The following is a 27,503-nucleotide window of genomic DNA, read 5'->3' on the forward strand; positions in this document are numbered from 1 at the left end:
CACTGCAACTTCAGCCTCCTGGGTTCAAATGATTCTTCTGCCTCAGCCTCCCGAGTAGCTGGGATTGCAGGTGCCTGCCACCACACCTGGCTAATTTTTGTATTTTTAGTAGAGATGGGGTTTCACCATGTTGGCCAGGCTGGTCTCAAACTCCTGACCTCAAGTGATCCACCTGCCTCAGCCTCCCTAAGTGCCAGGATTACAGGTGTGAGCCACTGCACCTGGCCAGGAGTAGCACTTTTAAATTTGTTCAAGAACTATTCTTTTGCATTCACAACTTGACTCTTTGCAGCAAGCAGTCTTGCTTTCAGCCTGTCTCAGCTTTCAACATGCTTTCCACACTAAGTTTACTAAGCTTTAGTTCTTTTTTTTTTTTTTTAAGACAAGGACTTGCTCTCTTTCCCAGGCAAACAGAGGTGGTGCAATCCTAGCTCTCTGCAGCCTTGAACTCCTGGGGTCAAGTGATGCTCCACTCTCAGCTTCCCAAGTAGCTTGGACTACAGGCATGTACTGCCATGGCTGGATGGCTCGTTAATTATGTTTTGTAGAGATGGAGTCTTGCCATGTTGCCCAGGCTGGCCTCAGTCTCCTGACCTCAAGTGATTGTCCCACCTTGACCTCCCAAAGTGCTGGGATTGCAGGTGTGAGCCACCACACCCGGCCATTTCTAGCTTTTGATTTAAAGTGACAGACTTGTGACTCTTCCTTTCATGTGAATATTTAGAGGCCATGGTAGCGCTATTAATTGGCATAATTTCAATATTGCTGTGTCTAGGGGATAGGGAGGAGGCCTGAGGGGAGAGAGAGAGGTAGGGGAATGGTTGGTAGGTGAAGCAGTCAGAACACACACAACGTTTGTTAATTAAGTTCAATGTCTCATGTGTGCGTGGTTTGTGGTGCTTCAAAGCAATTACAGTTGTGCCATCAAAGATCACTGATTACAGATCATCATAATAGATAAAATAATAATGAAAAGATTGAAATATTTTGAGAATTACAAAAATGTGACACTGAGACACAAAGTGAGCACATGGTGTTGGAAAAATCATGCTGATTGATGTGCTGTGCTCAAGGTTGCCACAAACCTTGCATTTGTAAAAAAGCACAGTATCTGTGAGGTGCAGTAAAGTGAAGCACAATAAAATGAGGTGTGCTTGTACTCTGGCCCTTTCTGTATATTGTTTCTTACAAACAAAATATAAGTAAAGTATTGCTAGTGGCATATCGATAACAGTCAACTGGGCATCTAATAAAGAGGAGTTAGGAAAACTTTAAAATTACATAAAAAGAACTTTAAAAAGTCACAATAATATGACTTGGGCCAGTGAATTCTGGGCTGAATATCAATATTGAAGGCATTATTGTAGTGTGGCAAAGTAATGTTCATAAGAATGGCTGGCCAGCAAAGTAAAGATTGCACTAATTTTATACCAAATGTACTTCTTTATATATCAAATATACATCTTCTGTTTAAGAAGATGTCAGGCTTATATAGTGCATTTGATATAAAACTCACCAATTTAAGGTCTGGAGACTTAAAAATACACTCCAGGCTAAATGCAGTGGCTCACACCTGTAATCTCAGAATTTTGGGAGGCTGAAGTGAGAGGATTGCTTGAGCCCAGGAGTTTGAAACCAGCCTGGGCAACATAATGAGACATTGTCACCACAGAAAATAAAAAAGTAAGCTGGGTGTGGTGGCTTGTGCTTATAGTCTGAGCTACTTAAGAGGCTGAGGTGGGAGGATTACTCGAGCCAGGAGGTGGAGGCTGCAGTGAGCTGTGATTGTGTAACTGCATTCCAGTCTGAGCAACAGAGTGAGATCCTGTCTCAAAAAAGGAAAACCAACTAAACAAAAACTTTAATTTTCTAAACATTTAAATGTATTGACTCTTTTCCTGATGCTATTATATATTAGCATATATGTTATCACCATTATATGTGCTGTTTCAGTTATGGAATCTTTCATTACCAGAGATGCAGTCTGAATGATGTCTTGTTGAATTTGTCATTTGTCATTTCCCAATTGCAAGTGTGTAAATTACTTATCAAAGATCTTTCTGTTAAATGAGAAGAACAAAGATTTCTTGATTTGTAGTAAGCTGTGTTTTTAATAATTTCTGGAAAAGGAAAGAAAGCATTTTTTAGAGAAGAATTTGTTAAAATTTTAAGCCCCTCAATGGCATCCATTAGTATAATTAAAGACATTGTAGTGACAGGCTAATCTATGCTGTAAGTGATAAGAAACAAGTGCTTCTAGAAACAAAAAGATGTGTTTTTCTAAATTTTTAAGTATTTATGGGTTAATTTCTAGGGTGGTATAGTTCAAACAGCTTTCTTGTGCTAAGATGACAATGATGGAAAATTCAGCTTCCTGGAATACATTTTTTTTTTAACTGAAAACTTCTCAGTACAGTACAGTGTTTGTTATTCTATGTGACAGGATACCCAGAGTTATATTGACGAATGTCCTGGGAACGGAGTTAGGAAGAAAATACATAAGGACCCCACCTGTAACCGAGGGAAGTTTGAGTGATACAGACAACTTGCAATCAGAGCAACTTGCTTCATCATCTGATGGCAGCCTAGAATCTTATCAAAGTCTAAACCCTCACAAGAGCTGTTATTTATCTGAAAGGTATGTTTAGTGATAACTTTACTCAAAATAATTATATTTATTTTGATATATCCTTCCCTGTTCTTTTTCACAGATACATTATTGCTAAATGTGAGGTAAATGTGCTCTGATAGTTGGTATTATTTTTCTCCCATGGTGGTTGGAATGGCTATTGGAACCAACAGTCCATGGCTAATAATGTGTTTCAGAAGCACTGGTCACCATACTTGTGTTTTGGAAAAATGAATACAGACACTTAATGAAAATCTGGTAACCTATTTCAGTATCCCAGTTTGTCTGGTGTCATTGAAATCCATTCCTCTGACATTAGTGTATTCCCTTCTCTTTTTCTGTTCTATTTGTCCATCTATCCATCTACCCATTCAGTCTTGTCTGTTATTTTATTTTTTTTTAATTTTTTTGAGGTGGAGTCTCGTTCTGTCACCCAGGCTGGAGTGCAGTGGCGCGATCTCGGCTCACTGCAACCTCTGCCTCCCGGGTTCAAGCGATTCTCCTACCTCAGCCTCCCAGGTAGCTGGGACGACAGGCACGTGCCACCATGCCCAGCTAATTTTTTGTATTTTTTTAGTAGAGACAGGGTTTCACCATGTTAGCCAGGATGGTCTCGATCTCCTGACCTCGTGATCTGCCTGCTTCGGGCTCCCAAAGTGCTGGGATTACAGGCATGAGCCACTACACCCGGCCTTGTCCGTTATTTTTATATTCAGACTCTAGAATTTTAACTAGTACTCAGTGCTCAGTAAATATTTTTTGAATGAATGACTGAACACATTCCTTAAAAAATGGTCTGAGATTTTCCATTAACAAATGGAAAAGCTGAATTCCATTGACAAACGTAGCTTGTTGTGCCAATAAGAGAAATGCAGATCTTAAGTTGCCTTTGTTTTAAGCTCTAGGAGAGGATTGTGTGTGGACTGGAAATAAGAAAACATCTGTGGCACAAAGCTAGGGATGGTCAGTTAGTAAATTCTGTTAGCTTTATAAACTTCCATTTGCCACAAGCTTCTGAAGCTTCTCTTTTTATTTTCTGTGTTCAGCCTGTAGGGTACTTTTTATATAAATGAAAAGTTAATTATCTTAATTTTTCCCCCCCGAACTATCCAAAGCTAACTTCTGGTTTGTATTTCTATTGTAAATCTAATTACATTAAATAGTACTTATAGTTGCCTTTTTAAAGATCTGCAACAAATTTTATTATTTTAAACTCTTTATTTTCTATGAATTCTTGAATTTTTCTTCTTTTGGAAAATATTTTTTATTTTCACCTAGGTTCTACTTAGTGAATTAGTAATGACAATTTTAACTTTATACTTTATTAGGTCTCTAAGTTTTCCTCCCAAAATGAGAATTTCAGTGGCATTATTCAGTTACTAAATTTAATGTGTAATTGGGGAAATTAGTAATGTATCTATCAAGTGGCTCATGCCTATAATCCTAGCCCTTTGGGAGGCTGAGGTAGGAGGATCACTTGAGGCCAGGAGTTCAAGACCAGCCTAGGCAGGATAGTGAGATCTTGTTTCTGCTAAAAATGAAAAAAATGAGCCAGGTGTGATGGTGCATACTTGTAGTCTCAGCTACTTGGAAAGCTGAGGTGGGAGGATCGCTTGAGCCCAGGAGTTCAAGATTGCAGTGAGCTGTGATTGCCACTGCATTCTAGCCTGGGTGACAGGGCAAGACCCTGTCTCAAAAACAACAACAGCCGGGCACAGTGGCTTACACCTGTAATCCCAGCACTTTGGGAGGTGGAGGTGGGTGAATCACCTGAGGTCAGGAGTTCGAGACCAGCCTGACCAACATGGTGAAACCTTGTCTCTACTGAAAATACAAAATTAGCTGAGTGTGGTGGCAGGGACCTGTAATCCCAGCCTCCACCTGGGAGGCAGAGGTTGCAGTGAGCTGAGACCTCCCCATTGCACTCCAGCCTGGGCAACGAATGAAATTTCGTCTCAAAAAATACACAAAAACCCAATAACAACAACAACAACAACAACAACAAAAGTATCTATCCACGCTGCAGTATAGCTCTTTGTTTCCACCTCCTCTGCTATACCATGAGCTCCTCGAGGAGAAGAGGTATTGTGTCTTATTTGCATATACTTAGTACTTAGCTCAATATATACTAAATTTTTTGCATTTGAGTTAATGCTTATGTCATTTAATGTAAGCTTCAGTTTTCTGAGTTGTGAAAAGAGAAGTAATTTTGAATGCCCTATCTACCTCACAAAAATGTTCTTTTCCTTTTCTTTTAAATCTCACTTCTGAGAATTCTTTGTGCCCATAAAATATTATAAATAAAATAAATGAAAATATTATTGAAGGTACTTTCTGTTGGAGATGAAGTTGTGATGATTGAGCTTTAAGTCAAATGATGAGAAAAAAAAAAGAAAGATTAAAAGAAAACTCAAGATGTACCATTGCCATGGAACTCAGATGACATCAGTGCACATTTATGCTGTAAAAGTCACACTTTTGAAGATTGTATGAAACAATCAAATTGTAATCTGTACACTTCTGCCTTAATGCCATTCTGGGGCTAAGGTTTAATAATATTAATAGGTATAATATTTCCGGTCATTCCCCAAAACTATTCAGTGGGAACACTAGCTGTCCTTTAAATCCTTTCTAAATAGATGTGAAATTTCCAGGTGGTTTTGATGTGGACTTTGAAATTTCATTCTCTTGGTGACAATTTTATTTGATTCGTGTATTTGGAATAAGCATAAACTTTGGACCCAGACATCTGGATTAAGATATTAGCTATACTGCTAATACACTGACTTACCTTGGGCAAGTTTCTTACCCTGTCTTTAAAACAGGGATAATAATACACACCTTATTGGGTTAGTGTGCAGATTTAACGAGATGATCCATGTAAAGTCCCAAGTATAATGCCAGGAAGTTAGTAGGTGATTATTAAAAGTTAGTCATTATTTTTGTGTCTCTCTTATTGGTACTGATACCAAAAGTACTATTAAAGGATATTGCTATAGTTGATGTTACTGAAATATTCTACAATGAGGGTGCCAACATGTGTTCCTGAGTCCACTGTTGTCATCACCATTGCTGCCAAAGCAATTGCTACAGCTTTGTTAGCCTCCCCATTTAGTTTAATAAGTACTGAACTCCTTAAACCAAGCTTTAGTTCTTTCTTCCCTTAAGATGAATTTGTTAATCTTAACCCTAAGATCATATGGAATTAAAAAAGAGCCCAAATAGCTAAAGCAGTCCTGAGTGAAAAGAATAAAACTGGAGGCATTACACTACCTGACTTCAAAATATATTACAAGACTATAGTAACCAAAACAGCATGGTATAAAAACAGACCCATAGACCAATGGAACAGAACAGAGAACCTATAAATAAATCCATGTATTTACAGCCAGCTGATTTTCAACAAAAGGTACCAAGAACATACACTGGGGAAAGGACACCCTCTTCAGTAGTGATCCTGGGAAAATATGCAGAAGAGTGAAACTAGACCCCTATATCTCACCACATATAAAAATCAACCCAAGATGGATTAAATACTTTAAATGTAAGACCTGAAACTATAAAACTACTGGAAGAAAACATAGGGGACATGCTTCTGGACATTGGTCTAGGCAAAGATTTTATGACTAAGACCTCAAAAGCACAGGCAACAACAAAAAACACATAAATGAGACTATATTAAGCCGAATGGCTTCTGCACAGCTAAAGAGCCAACCCATCAACAGAGTAAAGAGACAACTTCCATAATGGGAGAAAATGTTTGTAAACTATTCATCCAAGAAGGGACTGATACTCAGAATATATGAGGAATCCAAACAACTCAACAGTAAAAATAAACAAATAATCCCACTAAAAAGTGTGCAAGTGACATAAAAAGACGTTTCTCAAAAGAAGACATACAAATGGCAAACAGGTATGTGAACAGTGCTCAGCATTGCTAATTATAAGGGAAAAGCAAATCAGAACTGCAATGAGATATCATCTTACCTCAGCTAGAATGGCCGTTAGAAAGACAAAGAATAGCAGATGCTGGCAAGGATGTGGAGAAAAGGAAACTCATACACTCTTGGTGGGAATGTAAATTGGTGTAACTATTATCGAAAGCAGTATAGAGATTTCTCAGAAAACTGAAATAGATTAAAAAAATAGAAACAAAAACAAACAACCCCCCCCAAATTTAAAAAAGAAACATAAAAATAGAACCGCTGTACAATCCAGTAGTCCTGCCACTGGTATTTATCTAAAGGAAAGGAAGTCAATATACCGAAGAAATACATGCACCTACCATGTTTTGTTTGCAGTACTATTCAACATAGCAAATATACAGAATCAACCTAAGTGTCCATCAGTGGATAATGAAAATATGGTGTCTGTATACACAATGGAATACCATTCAGCCATAAAAAAGAATGAAATCCTGTCATATGCAGCAACATGGATGGAACTAGAGGTCATTACATGAAATAAGACAGGCACAGAAAGATAAAGATTGGATGTTCTCTCTTACATGTGAGAACTTAAATAAGCTGATCTCATAGAGGCAGAGAGTAGAATTACAAGCCCTAGAGGCTGGGAAGTGTATGTGTGGTTGGGGGCAATGGAGAGAATTTGGTTAATGGCTACTATATAGTTAGATAGAAATAATATGTTTTAATACTCAGTAGCAGAGTAGGGTGACTGTAGTGCATTGTATATTTCAAAATAGCTAGAAGAGAGGAATTGAAATGTTCCCAACACATGGAAATGATAAATACTTGAGGTGATGGATAACCGATATAATTTGACTTGATCATTACACATTCTGTGCATGTACCAAATACCACATGTACCCATGAGAATGAGTTGTTATAAACCTGTTTGTCCTGTTTAGTCTTTTTACACTCCTGTTTCCTCTTACACTTTTCTACCATGCTATGAAGAGCAGGAGGCCCTCACTAGAAGCTGCCAGATGTAGCCACCCAGTCTTGAACTTTTCAGCTTGATTAGCTGTGAGCTAAATAAATTTCTGTTCATTATATTGTATTACCTGGTCTCAGGTGTTCAGTTACAGCAATACGAAACAGACTAAGACATTTATATTTCCCTAATTAGTGAAGTTGAGCATTTTTTCATATGTCTGTTGGGCATTTGTATATCTTCTTTTAATAAATGTCTATTCATTCTGTTAAACATTTTTAAAATTGGATTATTTGTTTGCTTTTTATAGAGTTGAGTTTCCTTACATATTTTAGATACGTATGTATCCCTAGTGAGATGTATGATTTGTGACTGTCTCCCAATCTATAGGTTGTCTCTCCACTCTGAAAATGATTTCATTGGTTGTGCAGAAGCTTTTAATTTTGATGTAATCCTTTTTGTCTGTTTTTTGCTTTTGTTCCCTGTGCTTTTTGGGTGAGATCTAAAAAATCATTGCTCAGACCAATGTCATATAGTTATTCCCGATTTCTTTTGGAAGTTTTACATTTTCAGGTCTTATGGTTAAATTTTTAACCCATTTTGAGTAGATTTTTGTATATGGTGAAAATAGGGGTATAGTTTCATTCTTCTGCATATGGATATCTAGTTTTCCCAGCAACATTTATTGAAGAGGGTATCCTTTTGTAGTATATGTTCTTGGTGCCTTTGTTGAAAGTCAGTTGGCTCTAAATATGGGGATTTATTTCTAGGTTTTCTGTTCTGTTCCATTGGTCTGTGTATTTGTTTTTTAAAGAGATAGGGTCTTGCTTTGTCATCCAGACTGTAGTGCAGTCCACAATCATAGTTCACTGTACCCTTGAACTCCTGACTTCAAGCAATCTTCCCTCCTCAGCCTCTTGAATAGCTGGGACTACAGATGTGTACCACCACACCCAACTGTTTTTATACCAATATCATGCTGTTTTGGTTACTATAGCTTTGTAATATATTTTGAAGTCAGGTAGTGTGGTGCCTTCGGCATTGTTCTTTTTGCTCAGTGTTGCTTTGGTTATTTGGTATCTTTTGTGGTTCCATATGACTTTTTGGATTGGGTTTTCTACTTCTAGGAAGAATATCATTGGCATTTTGATTGGGATTTCATTTTATTTGTAGATTCTTTTGGGAAGTATGGTCATTTTAACACTATTAGTTCTAATCCATGAGCTTGGGATATCTTTCCATTTGTTTATGTCCTCTTTAATTTCTTTCATTGGTGTTTTGTAATTTCCAATTTAGAGATCTTTCAACTCTTTGGTTAAATTTATTCATAGGTATTTTATTCCATAGCTATTCTAAGTGGAATTACTTTATTTTTTTCCCAGCTAGTTCATTGTTGGTATATGCTACTGATTTTTCTATGTTGATTCAGTATCCTCAATTTTAATGAATTTATTAGTTATAAGAGTTTTTGGATGGAGTCTTTAGGTTTTTCTATATGTATGGTCATGTCATCTGGAAAGAGGGATAATTTGACTACCTCTTTTCTAATTTGGATGCCCTCTATTTCTTTCTCTTACCTAATTGCTCTGGATAGGACTTCTAGGACTGTGTTGAATAAGAGTGGTGAAGGTGGGCATCTTTGTCTTATTCCAGTTCTTTGAGGAAAGGCTTCCAGATTTTATTCAATTAGTGTAATTTGGCTGTAGATTTGTCATATAGGGCCTTAATCATGTTTCAGTGTGTTACTTCTGTGCCTATTTTTTGAGAGTTTTTATCATGAGGGGATATTGAATATTATCAAATGCTTTTTCTGCATCTACTGCGGTGATCACATGGTTTTTGCCCTTCATTCTAATATGATGTACTACATTTATTGATTTGTGTGTGTTGAACCATCCTTGCATCCCTGAGATAAATCTCACTTGATCATGGTGCGTTATCTTTTTGATGTGTGGTTGAATTCTGTTTGCTAGTATTCTGTTGAGGATTTTTGCATCTATGTTGCTCATATTGGCCTGGACTTTTTTTTCTCATGTCCTTGTGTAGTTTTGTTATCAGTGTAGTGCTGGCCTTGTAGAATGAGTTAGATACAGTTTCCTCCTCTTAAGTTGTTTGGAATGGTTTGAGAAGAATTGGTGTTAGTTCCTCTTTATAAGATTGATAGAATTCAGCAATAAAACCGTCCAGTCCTGGGCTTTTCTTTGTTGATAGACCTTTTATTACCGCTTTGATCTTGTTGCTTGTTACTGGTATGTTCAGGTTTTCTCTTTCTTCCTGATTTAATCTTGTAGGTTGTATGTCTCCAGGAATTTTTCAGTTTCCTTGCGATTTTCCAATTTGCTGACATACACTTCTTCATAATACCCTCTAATTATTGTTTGTATTTCTGTGGTATCAGTTTTAATGCCTCGTTTTGTTGTTGTTGTTTTCTGATTGTATTTATTTTGGTGTTCTTTTTTTTTTTTTTTTTTTTTTTAAATCTTGGTTGGTATAGCCAGTGATTTTTATTTGTCTTTAAAACACAATTTTTCATTATGTTGGTCCTTTTAATTTTTCTTCCTCTATTTCATTTAATTCTTCTATGACTTTATTATCTTTTTGTTTCTACTAATTTTGGGTTTAGTTTGTTATTGCTTTTCTAGTTTTTTGAGATGCATCATTTGGTTGTTTATTTGAAATCTTTCTACTTTTTGATTTAGGTGTTTACTGCTATAAATTTCCGTCTTAGTACTGCTTTTGCTGGATCCCATATGTTATGGTATGCTGTATTTCTGTTTTTGTTTGTTTTAATACTTGTTAAATTTCTTTTTTATGTTTTTTCCCCTTGATCCGGTGGTTCTTCAGGAGCATGTTGTTTAAGTTCCATGTACAGTTTCTAAAGTTTCTTTGTTACTGATTTCTAGGTTTATTCCATTGCAGTCTGAGAAGATAGTTGATATGATATTGATTTTTAAAAAGGTATTGAGATTTGTTTTGTGTCTTAACATATGGTCTATCCTGGAGAATGTTCCATATGCTGATGAGAAGAATGTGTATTCTCCAGCCATGGATGAAGTGTTTTGTAAATGTCTGTTAGGCCCATTTGATCAATAGTGTAGATTAAGTCCGATGCTTTTTTGTTCAATTTCTGTCTTGATGATCTGTCCACTGTTGAGAGTAGGGGGTTGAAATCCCCCATTATTTTTGTATTGGAGTCTGTCTCTTCTTTTAGATCTGATAATATTTGCTTTATATTTCTGTGTTTTCTGATATTAAGTACATGTATATTTGGAATTATATCCTCTTTGTCAGTTTATCCCTTTATCATTATATAATGATGTTGTCTCTTTTTATAGTTTTTGACTTAAAGTCTACAAATGGAAACAAAAAGCATGATTTAAAATCTGCAAATGGAAACTGAAAGCAGACTTAAAGTTTGATGTATGCATAGCTACTCTTGCATGCTTTTGGTTTCCATTTGTGTGGAAATTTTTTTTTTTTTTCGGTCAGTGTATATGTTTACAGGTGATGTGAGTAGGGAGCATACAGTTGGGTCATATATCAGTTGGGTCATTTAAAAAAATGGATTCTTTCTGGTTTTTTTTTTTTTTTTTTTTTGAGACAGAATCTCTCTCTGTTGCCTAGGCTGGAGTGCAGTGGCACAATCTTGACTCACTGCAGCCTCTGCCTCCCAGGTTCAAGCAGTTCTCCTGTCTCAACCTCCCAAGTAGCTGGGACTACAGGTGCCCACCACCACACCTGGCTAATTTTTGTATTTTTAGTAGAGATGGTATTTCACCATATTGGTCAGGCTGGTCTCTAACTCCTGACCTCAGGTGATCCACCCACCTCAGCCTCCCAAAGTGCTGAGATTACAGGCATGAGCCACTGTGCCCGGCTCATATATTTCAAGTTGGGAATTTAATTCTTTTACATTCAGGCTATTACTAACAGATGAGTACTTAACTCCTGCATTTTGTAAATTGTTTTCTAGGTGTTTTGTATATCCTTTTTTTCTTTCTTCCACTTTTATCATTTATCACTTCAGTTTGGTGGTTTTCTGTAGTGACAGTGTTCAGCTCCTTTGTCATTTTCATTTGTGTATCTGTTCAACAGTTAGTTTTGTATTTTTGGGTATGTTCATTATTTTAGATAGTGTCGTTTTGCTTCTGGGTGTAGGATTCTCTTAAGCATTTAACGTAAGTAGGGCCTGTCTAGTGGTGAAGAGTCCCCTCAGCTTTTGCCTGTCTGGGAAAAACTCTTACTCATTTATGAAGGATAACTTTGCTAGGTATGGTATCCTTGGCTGGCAGTTTTGTTTTTTTTTCTTTTAGTACTTTGAATATATCATCTCATTCTCTTCTGGCCTGCATGTTTTCTGTGGAGAAATCTGCTCTTTGTTTGATGGAGATTCTCTTTTAAGTGTCTAGACATGTTTCTTTTGCTGTTCTTAGAATTTTCTTGTAGTCTCTGACTTGGTAGTTTGACCATGATGTGCTGTGGAGAAGACCTTTTTGTATTGTATCTATTTGAGGATCTCTGTATTTCCTGTGTCTGTATGTCTAAATCTCTTGCTAGGTTTGAAGGCTGAGTTAGGAGGATTGCTTGAGCCCAGGAGTTCAAGGCTGCAGTGAGCTAGTGATGCACCACTCTAGAGTGCTAGACTCCAAGCAAGCTGGCCTTAGATACCTGTGGTGGTGGTGGCAGGCTGGATGTGTTGGTCCTTGGACCCCCCAGGCTTCTAACAGTTGTGCTGGTGGTGGCAGGTCCTGGTGGGCCAGTTCTTGGGCCTTCAGGTGGGCTTGCTCAGGTGTCATGGTGGCAGTGGTGGTTCATAGACTTTTGTGATATGTGAGTGGCACTGGTGATGGTAGTAGGTGTGACTGGTCAATCCTTATTCCTTAAGCACTGCGCAAGTGGGTGCCTGTGGTGGCTGGGCTAGCCAGTCCCCGAACTTCCAGGAGGCATATGCAGGAACTGCCAGCAGGCTGGGTGGGCCTATCCCTAGGCTCCCAGACACTGCATGTCAGGTAGGCTTGTACTCAGTCCCCCAGAAGCCATGTGCAGGAGCCATCGGTGGTGTGCTCCCTAGTCGATCCCTAGTCCCCCTGACAATACATGTGCTCATTGGCAGTGATGGCAGTGGGTAAGATGGACTTATCCTCTAGCCCCCCAGATGGTGTGTGCAGATGGTTACAGATGGGGCAGGTTGATTTTCAGGCTCCCAGAAAAAATATGGGGGTAATGACTTATGCGGTGGCTGGCAGGAAGTGCCTGTCCTCATGCTCCCTGATGGAGTGCACAGGCAGTGGCTGTGGCAACCCGGGTGTGTCATTTCTCAGACCTCTGGATGGCACACTGTGGTGCTGGCAGTGGTGGTCATGATGGCTGTTTGGGCACCAGCAGTGGTGGGCAGGGAAGGCTAATCCCCAGCTCCCTGAATGACGTATGTGGGTGCCACCAGCAGAAGTTGTGAGGGGGCAGATTTCTAGTCAGGCTCCCCAGTGGTGTGTGCAAGGCTCTGGCCATAATGGGTGGGTTGGGTTAATCCTTAGACAGGTTGACAGTGCACTTGGGTACCAGCAGTGGTATTGGTGGGTGGGGTAGGCCTGTTTTCAAGCCCCAGAATGGCTCATGCTGGCTGTGATGTTGGTGGGTGGCATAGGCCTATTGTCAGGCCTCTCAATGGTATGTGCTTGTACTGGTGGTAGTTGGTGCGGTGGGTTGATTTTTTTTTATCCCTGGACAGCACATTCGTGTGCTAACGGTGGCAGTGAGCAGGGCTGACCTACTCTTATGCTCTCTGATTGTGTATGTGGGCACTGGCTGCATTGGGTAGGGCTGGTTGCTTCCCAGGTCCCTGAACCATGCACTCAGGCCCTGGTCATGGTGGCAATGGTTAGGGAAGACATGTACTCAGTCCCCTGTATGGTGCACATGGGTGCCAGCAACAGCAGTTGCTAGGGTCCATTGATTCCCAGGCTTCCAGATGATGTACTTGGGTGCCAGCATTGGTGGTGACGGCAGGGCTTGCCCATTTTTATGCCCCTGTGTGGCATATGCTAGTGCCTGCAGCAGGTAGGAGACACTTATTCTGGGGGCCTGGGATGTCAGCTGGGAAGGCTGGTCCCCAGACCCTCTGAAGATGTGTGCAGATGTTGTAGCACACATGGAGGGAGCTGGGTTGCTGTTAGTGCCTAGGCAGGCACCTCTTAGGCTCTGGGAGAACATGGTTTGACTCCTTTTGTCCTGGGGGCAGCTTTCCTGGTGCATTGCACTACTTGTTTTCTGGCATGCAGGATACTGCCTGGGCTAGAGTGCCGGGAATCTGGCCACACTACTGGTGGTCCAGCCAACCTTGCAATGCTGCAGCCTTCTGGGTGGATTTGGGGAATGTCAGCAGGCCTTCAGGGATGTGGAAATAGAGGGACTCTTGGGCCTCAGGGCATGACGTAGTCTGTTGGTAGCTAGGCTCTCAAAATGGTGCTGTGTTGCAGCTGCTTGAGTCTCAGGGGATATGTGGGATGCAGCATGATCTCTCCCTATTGAACAGTGCAGTTGTGTGGACTCCAGGCAGCCCCCATATTAGTCTCAGATCCCGCCAGGGCCAAGAGGCTCTCCTTTACCTCGGATTGCAAGAGTCTTCAGTGGAACATGAACTTCTGGAGATTTTTTGCTTACCTTTTCCCCACAGCAAGGAGTCTGTCCTGGCTCTGAGTGCATCTTAGCCAAGCCAGTTGCTTCATTTCCCTCTTTTTCTGTGCCTCATAGGTTCCCTGTCAGTTCTCTGCTGAATTACAGTGTTATTTTTAGGAGCTCTATTTGATAGGTGGTTATTTAACAGTTGTTTTGGTCCTTAGTTGTGGAGGAGTTAAGTGCCAGATACCTCTAGTCGGTCTCTTGAAGCCCCCTCATTAATTTTTTTATCCATGTATTCTTGTAGTTCACTGAAGTTCTTTAAGAGGATTATTCTGTATTTCCTATCTGTCCTTTCACAGATCTTTCTTCAAGGTCCTGTTGTTAGGGCCTTTGCTCATTTTATTTTGGAGGTGTCATGATATCCTGATTTTTCTGATTCTTGTTTCCTTGTGTTGTTGTCTTCCCATTTGAGGAGAGCCAGCTTTTTTAGTTTTTACAGTTTTGGCAGAGGTGGACCTTCACCATTTAGTCTGGCCTATAATTCTGGATGTGTCAGCTGGTAATGATCCTTGGTAGGCAGAGTTTGCTCTTGGGTTCTCTAGCCGCTGCCTTTGCTCTGAGTTTGGGTAGGTCAACTGACTGGGCTTTACTATTGACTGAGACCACGGGAGGAACTCTGCAATTCATTTGAGCTCTGGATGGTAGTGCAATTGTCTTAGATGGAGAGGGTCACATGATGTATTCTCTGGCTGTGTGATACTGCTATTTGAGTTCAGCAGTTGGATGGAGTTGCACGAGAGGCCCTAAGTTTAGGTGGAGTTGCCCATTGGATGGATAGGACCAGCTGCTTTGCTAAGTAAAAATGCATGGTTGACATTAGACTCTGCCTGTGTGCGGCCTTGGTGTGGGCTTTGAAGCTGGACTGAGTACTGTTAAATCTCTTAAACGTGGCAGATTTAGCCCCTGCCTTTTGCCAAAATCTGCTGTGGTGGTCATCCTTGTCTTTGGGTGGGGTCTGAGGGTGCACTTTGAAGTTGTGGGGAGTGTTCACTTCATTTACTTATGTGTAATTCCTCATGAGAAGACATTCAAGGTATTTTTTTTCTCTATATGTCAGTGCTTCAGTAAGTGGCATATATATATATATATATATAAAATATATATATACACACACACACGCAAACACACACATCTTCATATATTTATTCTAGTAAACCCTTTCAGTTTGATTCTGTTATACTCTAACAAGAATTAGGTGTTATGATTAAACATTTTTTTGATAAACTGTAGGCAAAAATATATAATTGTTTTCATTAAATTGTCTTCATTTCATTCATCTTTCATTTTTTGTATTAGGCCATTCTTGCCCTGCTATTAATGAAATACCCAATACTGGGTAATATATAAGAAACGAGGTTTAATAGGCTCACAGTTCTACAAACTGTACAGGAAGCATAGCAGCATCTGCTTCTGGGGAGACCTCAGGAAGCTTACAATCTTGGTGGTGTCACAGGATCCTTGTGGTGTTGCTTCACCAGCTGGTGACATCTTTGCCTGAGTTTTGCTTGGGTCTGGTGGGCTTGTTCTGCCCCCTTGGTCTGGCAGGCTGTGCTTGGTTCCCACTACTGGCGCAGATCCCATACCTGCCAAGTGCGAGCCAGGTGCAGAGTGGCGAGGGGTGTGTGAGCGAGTGAGTGCTGGGTCTGGCCGCTGTGCATAGCCAGACATGTCAGCTGTGGCGGGTCGGGCAGCTTCAGGTGCTGGTATGGGCGGTGGCTTCCCACGAGACTGCAGCTGGACCAGTCGTACTGCAAGTGGCTTCCATTGCTGCCACTGGGGAATGAGGTGGTGCCCGGAAGCTTGGAGACACCAGGAACTGCAGAGCCCCAAAGAGGGTGTCACAGCCCTGGCTAGGGGAACTCCTAGGTCTGGGCTCCCTGAAGGGCCGCAGCTCTTCTCTCCTTCTGTCTTCTCTTTTTCTAGTCGCCCGCAACGTGGCAAGCGAGGGACGTGTTTTAGCCCTGTTTGTATTATAGCTGTTCCAGTCCTGCCACTCGGCAGGTCCTGAATTCTTGTCCTTTGTCCAGGAAGAATTAGGTATGTGGACAACTGAAGGGTGAGTGAGGCAAAGAGGTGCTTTATTGAGTGACAGTACAGCTCTCAGCATGCCCGAAATGGATAGTCCTATCCACAGGCAGGTCATCCCGTTGATTATACAGCTCTCAGCTGAGAGGGGACTCACAGTGGCTAGTTCCTCTCTGCAGGCAGATAGTCCTGATGTCTGCCCGAGTCTGGCTGAGTCCAGGGTGTTTTATGGGCTTCGTAGGGGAGGCAGTGCATGCTGATTGGTCCATAGGCAGCCTGGAGAAAGCACTATAAGTTGTTACTCTGGTCCTCAGAACTGGGAGCCTGGGCCTCAGGCTTCAGGCTGTCCCAGACCTGAAGGAGGGGCTTCACTGGGGACACTCCCCTTTCTGCCCAGGAACTAGTCTGCCTCCCACTGCCATGCAACCTGCTGTCTCCAGTGCCCAGGCAATTCATGCTGAGGGGTGCCTGCAGGCCCACGCTGAGCTGCCCTCAGCATCCCCTTCCCTTCTGTGCTCGTTGGCACCCAAAGACTAGAGGGGGCTGAAGTGGCAGAGGGCTGGTGTGTACCCGAGCATGTGTACTCCTGTCCAGGTTGTGACAGTGCCTGGGCTTGGCCTCAACTTTGCTCCAAAATTGGAGTGGGCACTGAGAGTGGAGAGGCTGGGCAGTGGGAGCAGATACTTCCGAGCCTGCAGGGATATGGGGGCCTTCCTGGGCTCCTTAGAGTGCAGGAATGCCCAGGTTTGCAGCTGTGGCTGTGTGGCTGCAGCAGTGCTGGGGAAGGCAGGGCTCCTGCCCTTCCAACTTGGAAGGGTGAGGGACTTCTGCCTGTTCCCAGCTTCCACCAGCTCTGTGGAGTTTGTAGTCCTGGCTGTGCCTTCCCCACTGCAGCTGGCTTCTTTGCAGCAGCTGCTCCAGATGGGCTGCTACTGCTGCCATCAGTGAAAAGCAAAGGGGGAACAGGCACATCACATGGTGAAAGCAGGAGCAAGAGAAACGGGGGGAGGGTGCTACACACTCTTAAACAACCAGATGTAGCAAGAACTCACTCACTATCGTGAAGACAGCACCAAGCAGTGAAGGATCTGCTCCCATGACCTGAACACCGCTCACCAGGCCTCACCTCCAGCATTGGGGATATAATTCACCATGAGATTTGGTCAGGGACAGTTATCCACACTATATCATTTTTAGTGAATATGTTTTTTAAAATTTCTTATATGAGTTTTCTGTTGGTATTTGTCCTTATTAGGGTGCTCATCTCTTTCTCACTCGTTTTAAAAACTCATTAAAGATATTGACTCTTTGTAGTATGTGTTGTAAATTTTTTTTCAAGTTTGCTATATACTACACTTTCTTTATAGGATCTTCTTTGATATAGAAGACTTTTAGTTTATTTGGCAAAATATGTTAGTGTTTAACTCTTGTGTTTTGGCTTATCCTTGGGAAGACCTCTTTAACCCCAAATATGGAGATAAGTCAGCCAGCTACTGTTCTCATTTGTGCTGCTTTAGATGAGCTATCAGTTCCTGAACAAGTCTGTAGATTACTTTCCTAATAGAAGTTCTGATTCTTTTTTTGCCCTTCCATTATAAATATTTATTAAGAACTCCCTTTTAGGTCAGACTGAGCAGAATGTTTGAGTATTTTTAAATTTTACTTCCCATTGGGATTTTTAGAAATATTTTAAAACTGCTAATGTAAAGAAGTATAATTTAATTTCCAAATAATATATACCAAATTGTATTAGAAAACAGGCTTGCGTGTGGTGACTCATACCTGTAATCTCTCAGTGCTTTGGGAGGCCAAGATAGGAGGATGGCTTGAGGTCAGGAGTTCAAGATCAGCCTGGGAAGCATAGCAAGACCCTGTCTCTACAAAAAAACTTTTGAAAAAAGAATTAGGTGCAGTACTGTGTGCCTGTAGTCCTATCTACTAAGGAAGCTGAAGCTAGAAGGTCCTGAGCCCAGGAGTTAGAGGTTTTAATGAGCTGTGATCAAGCCACTGCACTCCAGCATGGGTGACAGAGTGAGACCCTGTACCTAAAAATAAAAAAAGAATAAAAATGTTTCATAAAGTTATGTTTTACAAAAGTAATAAAGGTTTTATTATAGCCAGCCACTCAGCAGAGATTGGTAATTAGCCTTGAGTGAAAGGGATCAATTTGCTATTTTAAGTTGCAAGACTCTAATACAGACTTCCAATAGAGGGAGCCCAAAGCTTTTAAATGGAAATGGAGGTTTCATTTTTATTAATGTATTACAGCTCTGTCATAGTTTCCTATATTCATGTCAGTTGATTTTCTTTTTAAGCTTTCCTTTGGTAATTTGGTGATGACAATAATCCACATAGCCACTAAAGAAGATACTCTGTTTTGGGATCATTTTCCCCTGTTAACTTAAAATTTCTCTTCCAAATGTTTTATGTCATGCATTTTCTTCTGACTTGCAATTTGAAAAACACTGATACAAATAGTACATATATCCTAAGTTCAACTCCTTTATGGTAGGAACATTAGTCAGTTTTGAATGAAATTACTAATAATGATATTCATTTGCAAGGTGAACTCTTGAACATTTGCATTATATGGTTATCACTCTTTTCAAAATAATATTTCATTATTTATATGTAATTTATGTAAACATTTAAACTTTTTCCTAATTTTAACAATAATGCATATTTATATTAAAAATATATAGAAAAGTATAAAATTGATATTACCTATAATCCATTCCTCAATAATAAGCATTGATAATATTTTGATATGCTTTCATCTAAATATTTTTCTGGATTAAATGATTATAATCATGAAAAATGGTGTTATTTTTATTCATTTCACACTATCCTATTTTGATATTAATCTTTACTGTAGGCCTATAAGATACATAGGAGAGCAATTAATATTTCTATTTTATAAATGTGGAAACTTTTTGAGGTTCAAACAGATTAAGTGTCAGAGGTAGAATAAAACACAGGTCTAATATCTATCAGATGCATTTAAGTTAAAAAACATAATATTAAAATAAACACCCAAATGTTCACCTTCTATTAGAAAATAGACTATTACCAGTATCACCGAAGCCTCGTTTGTTCCCCACTGTGCCCATTCTGTCCCATTCCCATGCATTCGCCTTAGAATGAACCACTTTTCTGAATTTTAGGTTTTGTATAATTGTGAACTTTAGAAAAATGATTCAGGTTACTGAACAATATGTATTCTTACATAGCAGGCATATTTTTTCTTGCCCAACATTTTTGTGAGATTCATTCATGTTAATGCATAGAACTAGAGATCATCCAGTTTTACTTATGTATTTATTGTATTAATATTAAAAATAGATTTACCTACTTTTTATTGATGGAGTTTGGATTGTATCCAATTTTTTTGCTCTTATAAACAATGCTCCTTTGGACATTTCATTTTACATGTGTTGCCAGTAAATAATATGGATCTGAATACTTCTCTTTTTACATTCGGTCTGCATTTATTTTTAACTATAAGGCATAGTCTGTTTATATTTTATACTATTTTTCTTTATGCTTTTTATTCGGTCTGCTTGATCTTTTTTCCTTTCTTGTATTTCTTTTTTTTTTTTTTTTGGAGATGGGTCTTGCTATGTTGCCCAGGTTGGAGTACAGTGGCTATTTACAGGCATGATTGTAGTGCACTACAGCCTTGAACTCCTGGTTTCAAGTCAGCCTTTGAAGTAGCTGTGACTATAGGTGTGCACCACTGTACCCAGCCCATTTTTGTATTTTAAAGATTAATTATGTTTTGTTTTTTTGTGTGTGTGGTGGGGGGGTGGTATTTTTGCTTTATGTTTTAGAAGATTTAGACTATTTCTATCTTTAAATCGTTTTCTAGAAATTATATTTGACTGACCTAACAAAGTCCAAAGTTAATTAGTATCTGTGTTCTCATTTTGAATAATAGAGACTTTATCTATTTTAAGTACATTTACATTATTGTATCGCCATTACCACCATTCATTTTCAGAACTTTTTTCATTTTTACCAAACTGAAACTCTGTATCTGTGAAACAGTAACTCCTCATTCCTCTCTCCCCTAAACCCTGACAACCACCATTCTACTTTCTGTTTCTATGATTTGATGGCCCTAAGTACATTAAATAAATGGAATCACAGTATTTGTCCTTTTCTGACTTATCTCACTTAGCATAGTGTCTTAAAAGTTCATCTATGTTGCAGCATGTGTCAGAATGTCCTTCGTTTTTAAGACTGACTATATTCCATTTTATGTATCTGCTAAATTTTGTTCTATTCATCTGTTGATCAATAGTGGAGTTGCTTCTACCTTTTGGCTATTGTGTGTAATGCCGTTATGAACATGGGTGTTCAATGTGTTCATGTCTCTCCTTTAAGTTCTTTTGGGTGTATATCCAGAAGTGGAAGTGCTGGATCATATGGCAATCTATTTTTAACTTTTTTGGGAAACATCATACTATTATTCATAGTGGCTGCACCATGTTACATTGCCACCGGCAATGCACAAGGGTTCCAGTTACTCCATATCTTGCCAGTACTTGTTTTCGGTTTTTTGATAATCATCCTAATGCATGTGAGGTGGTATCTCGTTGTGGTTTTGATTTTCATTTTCCTAATGAATAGACATTGAACATCTTTTCATGTTACTGGCCATTTATGTATCTTCTTTAGAGAAATGTTTATTCAAGTACATTGCCTGCTTTTGAATTGGATTTCTTTTGGTAAGTTGTAGGATTTCTTTATATATTCTAGATACTGATCCCTTAATAGATATGGGATTTGCAAATATTTCATCTCATTCTGTTGGTTGCCTTTTTACTCTGATGAAGTCTACTTAATCTGTTTCTTTAGTTGATTGTGCTTTTGTTGTCATATCCAGAAATAGTTAACAAATCTCATGTGAAAATTTTCCCCTATGTTTTCTTGCAAGAGTTTTCAAAATAGCTTTATGCCTTATGCTTAGGTCTCTGATCCATTTCATGTTAATTATTGTATATGGTGTTAGGTAAGGGTTCAGATTCATTGTTTTGCATGTGGCTATTCAGTTTTTCCAGCATCATTTTTGAAAAGGCTGCGTTCCTCATTGAATGGTCTTGTACCCTTGTTAAAACTCGTTTGACCATATATTTGAGGGTTTATTTCTGGGATCTCTATTCTAGTCGGTTGGTTAATGTGTCTGTTTTTATATTAGTACCACACTGTTTTGATTACCATAACGTTACAGAAAGTTTTGAAATCAGAGAGTATTAATCCTGCAACTTTGTACTTTATTTATTTATTTGTTTTTCTAGGTTGGTAGCTTTTTCCTTCTGAACACTTAAAAGATTTCACTCCACAGTGTTCTTACTTGCATGGTTTCTGAGAAATCAGATACAGTTCTTGTCTTTGTTTTTCTATAGTTAAGGGCTTATTTTTTTCTGCATTTTATGCACAGTTTTTAAATCTTTGATTTTTTTTTTTTTTTGCAATTTAATATGATATGCCTAGGTGTTATTTTTTGGGCATTTATTCTCTGTGGTTTTCTCTGAATTTGCTAGTCTGTGATTTGGTGTCTGACATTAATTTGGGGAAATTCTCATGCGTTATTGCTTTGCATATTTCCTCTGTTTCTTTACCTCTTTCTTCTTCTTTTGATATTCCCATTATGCCTATGCTACACCTTTTGTAGTTGTCCCATATTTCTTCAATATTCTCTTACGGTTCTTTTGTCTTTTTTTTTCTTTGCTTTCCTGTGTTGGAATTTTCTATTTCTATATACTCAAGTTGAGAGATTCTTTCCTTTTCCATATCCTGTCTACTAGTGAGCCCATCCAAGGCATTGTTCATTTTTTGTTACAGTGTTTTGATTTTTAGTATTTCTTTTTCATTCTTTCTTACACTTTCTCTCCGCTAACATTGCCCATAAGTGCTTATATGCTGTATACTTCATCTGTTGATCATATTTGTTTTTTTATTATTTTTTGTTTTTTTATTATACTTTAAGTTCTAGGGTACATGTGCACAACGTGCAGGTTTGTTACATATGTATACATGTGCCATGTTGGTGTGCTGCACCCATTAACTCATCATTTACATTAGGTATATCTCCTAATGCTATCCCTGTCCCCCCTCCCCACAATAGGACCCGGTATGTGACGTTCCCCTTCCTGAGTCCAAGTGATCTCATTGTTTTAAATTCCTAGTCTGATAATTCAACATCTCTGACATGTCTGGTTCTGGATCTGATACTTGTCAAACTGTGTGTGTGTGTGTGTGTGTGTGTGTGTGTATTTTTTTTTTTTTTCTTTTAGTGTGGCTTTTAATTTTCTTTCTTTTTTTGGGGTGGTTGGACATGACGTACTAGATAAAAGCAACTACTGTAAGTAGATCTTTAGGAATGTGGTGGTAAGATGTGAGAGGAAGAAAAGCATTCTGCAGTCCTGTTAGGTTTCAGTCTTTTAACCCATTTATCCCTAGTTTTCCATTATTGGAATGCTACGCATGTGGAAGTTATTTATATCCTACTGCTAAAGGTTATCACCAAGCTCTGATTGCAAAAATTAAAAAAATTGCAACCTCAAGCATAAATGGGTTAATGAGCCTTTGTCCTTGGCCTGTTAACTTTACAAGTAGTGTTTCTCATTCTCTTCTGAACACTTTGGTGCAATGGCATACCTGGAATATAATGAAGTTAGGTATTTCCCTTTTCCCACGTGGAAACCTAGATGTTCTCGGAATTGTGTATTTTCCTTGCTTTCCCTCACACAGAATGCTAGACGGAGCTAGAGTTGGGTATTTTTTCTTTCCCCTGGTTGATTAGGCTCTGAAAAATAACTCATAGTTTAGGCTCTGGTGAAACAGTTTTTCTTGAGGGCAGGCCTTGTTAAGAAGAACAGAATACTCTGGCATATTTGAAAGTGTTTACTTTCCTCTGCTGAACCATGAGGGGATTTTCCTCTGATATTCACTGTGAGAACCTGGTTGAACTCCTGCAGATAAAACTCACAAAAGTGTGCGACCCCCTTTATGACTAAGTCCTCTGGGATTTTTAACGCTTAGACTTGTGTTCACTAAACCCTCAGCAATTTGTCAATTGCAGTTTAGATGTTCATACTCCAATAATAGTTCCTGGGACTGTTTCTGCTTGTGTGTTTTTGCTTTATTAAGTTGTGATTCTCTGTATTCACCTGGCCATCTTTCTCCCATTTTGGGGGCAGCCATGCATCCTGTGACTTCACTTCTTTGTCATGTCCAGGAAGAGTTGTTGATTTTTCAGTTTTACCCGTTAGGGTAGATAACTTCCAAGCTCCTTTCATGCTGGACTGGGAACTGGAACTCCTGTGTATTGCACTTTGATGCAGTTTTGGGTTTAACTTCTCTTTTGTATTTTGATGCTCTTAGTTTATCGTTTATTAAAAGTTTACCATGTATGTGGTTGAATCCGATCATATTTTTCTCTATAATTTCTTTACTTCCATTCTCTTTTTTTTTTTTTTTTTTTGAGACAGAGTCTTGCTCTGTCGCCCAGGCTGGAGTGCAGTGGCCGGATCTCGGCTCACTGCAAGCTCCGCCTCCCGAGTTTACGCCATTCTCCTGCCTCAGCCTCCCGAGTAGCTGGGACTACAGGCGCCCGCCACCTCGCCCGGCTAGTTTTTTTTTGTATTTTTTAGTAGAGACGGGGTTTCACCGTGTTAGCCAGGATGGTCTCGATCTCCTGACCTCGTGATCCGCCTGTCTCGGCCTCCCAAAGTGCTGGGATTACAGGCTTGAGCCACCACGCCCGGCCTTTACTTCCATTCTCAAGAAATTCTTCTTCCACAAGGCTAATAAATAGAGTGTTTTTCTTCTGATGGCTTAAAAAAAATCTTACATCTTTTATTCATTAGCATATGATAGTTCATTTTACCTTAGAGTATTGGATGTGATTCTGAATTCTTTTTTTCTCTGTTGCTACCCAGTTATTCGTCTACAACTGAATTTGAAAGCTTTGTTTCCCAGCTTTGTTTCAAATTCTTCTGTTTTTTTCTTTTGTCAGCCATTTCTTATATACTAGTCTGTAGTACTATACTTGTTGATGTTACTCTGTAGTATGTTTTATTATGAAATTAGTAGAACCAGTTCTCCCATTCTCTTCATTTATTGTACATTTTAATACCTTTTTTGTATTTTAAAGATTGTAATAGAATATCAGTAACCTAAAAATTACCATTTTAACCATTTTTAAGTGTACGGTTCAGTGCCATTAAGTACAGTCACATATTTGTGCAGCCATCACCACCATTCTTTTCCAGGACGTTTTCCATCTTCCCAAACTGAAACTCTGTATTTATTAAACTATAACTCCCCATTTTTCCCTTCTTCTAGTCCCTGGCAGTCACCATTCTGCTCTCTGCCTGTATGAATTTGACTGTTCTAAATATGTCATCATATGAGTGGAATCTCAGTATTTGTCTTTTAGTTAGTGGTTTCTTTTTTCTTAGCATAATGTCCTCGAAGTTCATCCATATTGCTGTGCAACCATTATCACAACTTTTTCATCTCAAGCAGAAACTATGTTACCATTAAATAGTAATTCCCCATTCTACCCTCTCAGAATCCCCTGGTAGCCTCTAATCTACTTTCTGTCTGTGAATTTGTCTATTTTAGTTATTTCTTTAAGTGGAATCACACAATATTTGTCCTTTTGTGTTTGGCTGAATTTACTTAGCATAATGTGTTCAAAGTTCATGTAGCACATATCACAAGTTCATTCCTTTTTATGGCCCAATAATATTGTATGAATTCATACATTATATTATATAATAATATTGTATGAATTATTCATACAATAATTATTGTGTGAACATACCACATTTTGTTTTTCTTTTCATTTGTTGATGGACCCTAAGGTTGTTTTCACCTTTTGGCTGTTGTGAATAGTGTGCTACAGTGAACAGTGGAGTACAAGAATCTGTTCATATCCCTGCTTTCAGTTCCTTTGGGTATATACCTAGGAGTGAGATTGCTTGATAACTTTGTGATTATGTGTTGAGCTTCTTTTTTTTTTGAGATGGAATTTCGCTCTTGTTGCCCAGGCTGGAGTGCAGTGGTGTGATCTTGGCTCACCGCAGTCTCCGTCTCCTGGGTTCAAGTGATTCTCATGCCTCAGCCTCAGTGCGCCACCACGCCCAGCTAATTTTTGTATTATTAGTGGAGACAGGGTTTCTCCATGTTGGAAAGGCTGGTCTTGAACTCTCGACCTCAGGTGATCCGCCCGCCTCAGCCTCCCAAAGTGCTGGCATTATAGGTGTGAGCCACCGCACTTGGCCTGTGTTTAGCTTCTTATATGGTAGTTCTCTATTTAGTTTTTCGAGGAACCACCAAACCATTCCACAGTGGCTGCGCTGTTGAACATTCCCACCAACAATGTACAAAGGTTCCAGTTTTTCTGTATTTTTGCCAATGTTTGTTAATTTTTTTTAAATGAAAAAAAATTTTTTTTTTTTTTTAAATTACTCTGTCCTAATCTGTGTGAAATGGTATGTTGTTATTTGGGCTTGCATTTCCCTAGTGATTAGTGATATTGAACATCTTTTCATGCTAATTGGCCATTTGTATGTCTTTGGAGAAACATCTCTTCAAATACTTTGCCCATTTTTGTTTGTTATTTATTTTTTGTTGTTGAACTATAGGAGGTCTTTATATATTCTCAGTATTAATCCCTTAATATGTATGTGGTTTGATTTTTTTTGTGTTGAGACAGAGCCTCATTCTGTTGCCCAGTCTGGAGTGCGTGGCATGATTGTAGTGCCACCTTGAACTCCTGGGATCAAGTGATTCTCCCCTCAGCTTCCTGAGTAGCTAAGACTACAGGGGCATACCATCATGCCTAGTTAATTATTAAATTGTGTGTGTGTGTGTGTGTGTGTGTGTGTGTGTGTGTGTGTGTGTGTGTGTGTAGGCGTTATGTTCTCCAGGCTGTTCTTGAACTTCTGGCCTCAAGCAATCCTCACTCAGCCTCTCAAGTAGCTGGGATTACAGGCATCAACTACTGTGCCCAGCCATAAGTTTTTAATTTTAATGAATTCAAATTTATCTTTGTTGTTGACTGTGTTTTTGTTGTTATATCCAGTAAATCACTGCCAAATCTAAAGTCATAAAGATTTCCCCTATGTATTCTTCTAAGAGTTTTATAGTTTTCTGCCTTATATTTAGGTGTTTGATCCATTTTGAGTTAATTTTTGTAGATGGTGTTAGATAACTATCCAACTTCTTCCTTTTGCATATGACTGTCCTTTGTTCACAGCACCCTTTATTGAAAAGACTGTCTCTTCCCTATTGAATGGTTTCAGCATCCTTGTCAAAAATCTTTTGAGCATATATTTGAAAGTTTGTTACTGGGTTCTGTTTTCTGTTTCTATAGTCGATATGTCTTTATTCTAGTACCACACTATTTTAATACATTTTTATAATTTTAAAATATATTTGCTTAAGTATTAAAAAATTTCTTAGAATTTTGTCACACTGGAAAATATTTATTTTGAGCTTTTATTACATTTACTTGAATAATGTGAATGTTTATATTTCTTGTTCAGGAACTTAGGTGTTTCCAGTCCATTCATTTCCTTTTCTTATAAGAGGATGGAAGCTAACAGTGTTTGAACATTGCTATCCTTATCTTTAAACATATGACTTTCCACCATGTGTAGTTTAGAACCAGATTGCCATATTCTGCAAAAAACTGTTATTTGGATTGAGATTATATGACAGATGTGTTTGGCTTCACTGTATGTGCATTTGAATCATATGACATTACCTTTTGAAAATACTTATTCATTTTTATTTTTTGTTTCATGCCAACTACTTAATGCTTAGCATTTGGTCAAGAAAATCCTCTATTATAAAGTCTTTTTTCTACAACCATATAACTTTTAAAGTGGTTTACATGTGAAATCTTATTTTGTTTTTCAATGTTCATTGTGCTAGAAAAACGAGGACTATTATACTGTTTGCTTCTTATATCAGGGGAAACATAAGTACCTAAGCATCTTTTTAGATCGTCTTTTAGGTCACATTCTGTTTTTGTTTATAGTGCCTGTAGTGATAATTCTTTCAGGGAGAACAAAATTTTTTTGACTTCTCTTTTGGTTTTCATTTTCAGTAAACAAAACTCTATGGTATAAATTTGCTTAGATGCCCTTATTCTTCAAGAATAATTCTTGAGAGTTAAGGAGTGGAATGATTTGACTCAGTCAGAACCTCTTTGCAAGTGAAATTGGCTCACCCTTATGATTTTGATTATTTGGCC

At 38.9% G+C, this 27,503-nt stretch overlaps 1 protein-coding gene across 8 annotated transcripts in view; it reads left to right on the forward strand.

Moving 5' to 3' along the window:
• The window catches only part of SENP7 (SUMO specific peptidase 7), a 204,277-nt gene that overhangs the window by 120,162 nt on the left and 56,612 nt on the right, over positions 1-27,503 (forward strand). For 5 of the 8 annotated variants that reach the window (XM_028844663.2, XM_015129622.3, XM_015129631.3 and 2 more), the window contains one exon: positions 2,444-2,638. The exons of the other annotated variants lie outside the window; for them this stretch is intronic. In XM_028844663.2, the coding sequence (XP_028700496.2) occupies positions 2,444-2,638 (195 nt within the window). The remainder of the gene's footprint in view (positions 1-2,443; positions 2,639-27,503) is intronic. 8 annotated transcript variants of the gene reach the window in all.

The sequence above is a fragment of the Macaca mulatta genome, chromosome 2 (genome assembly GCF_049350105.2).
Source record: "Macaca mulatta isolate MMU2019108-1 chromosome 2, T2T-MMU8v2.0, whole genome shotgun sequence".
NCBI lineage: Eukaryota > Metazoa > Chordata > Mammalia > Primates > Cercopithecidae > Macaca > Macaca mulatta.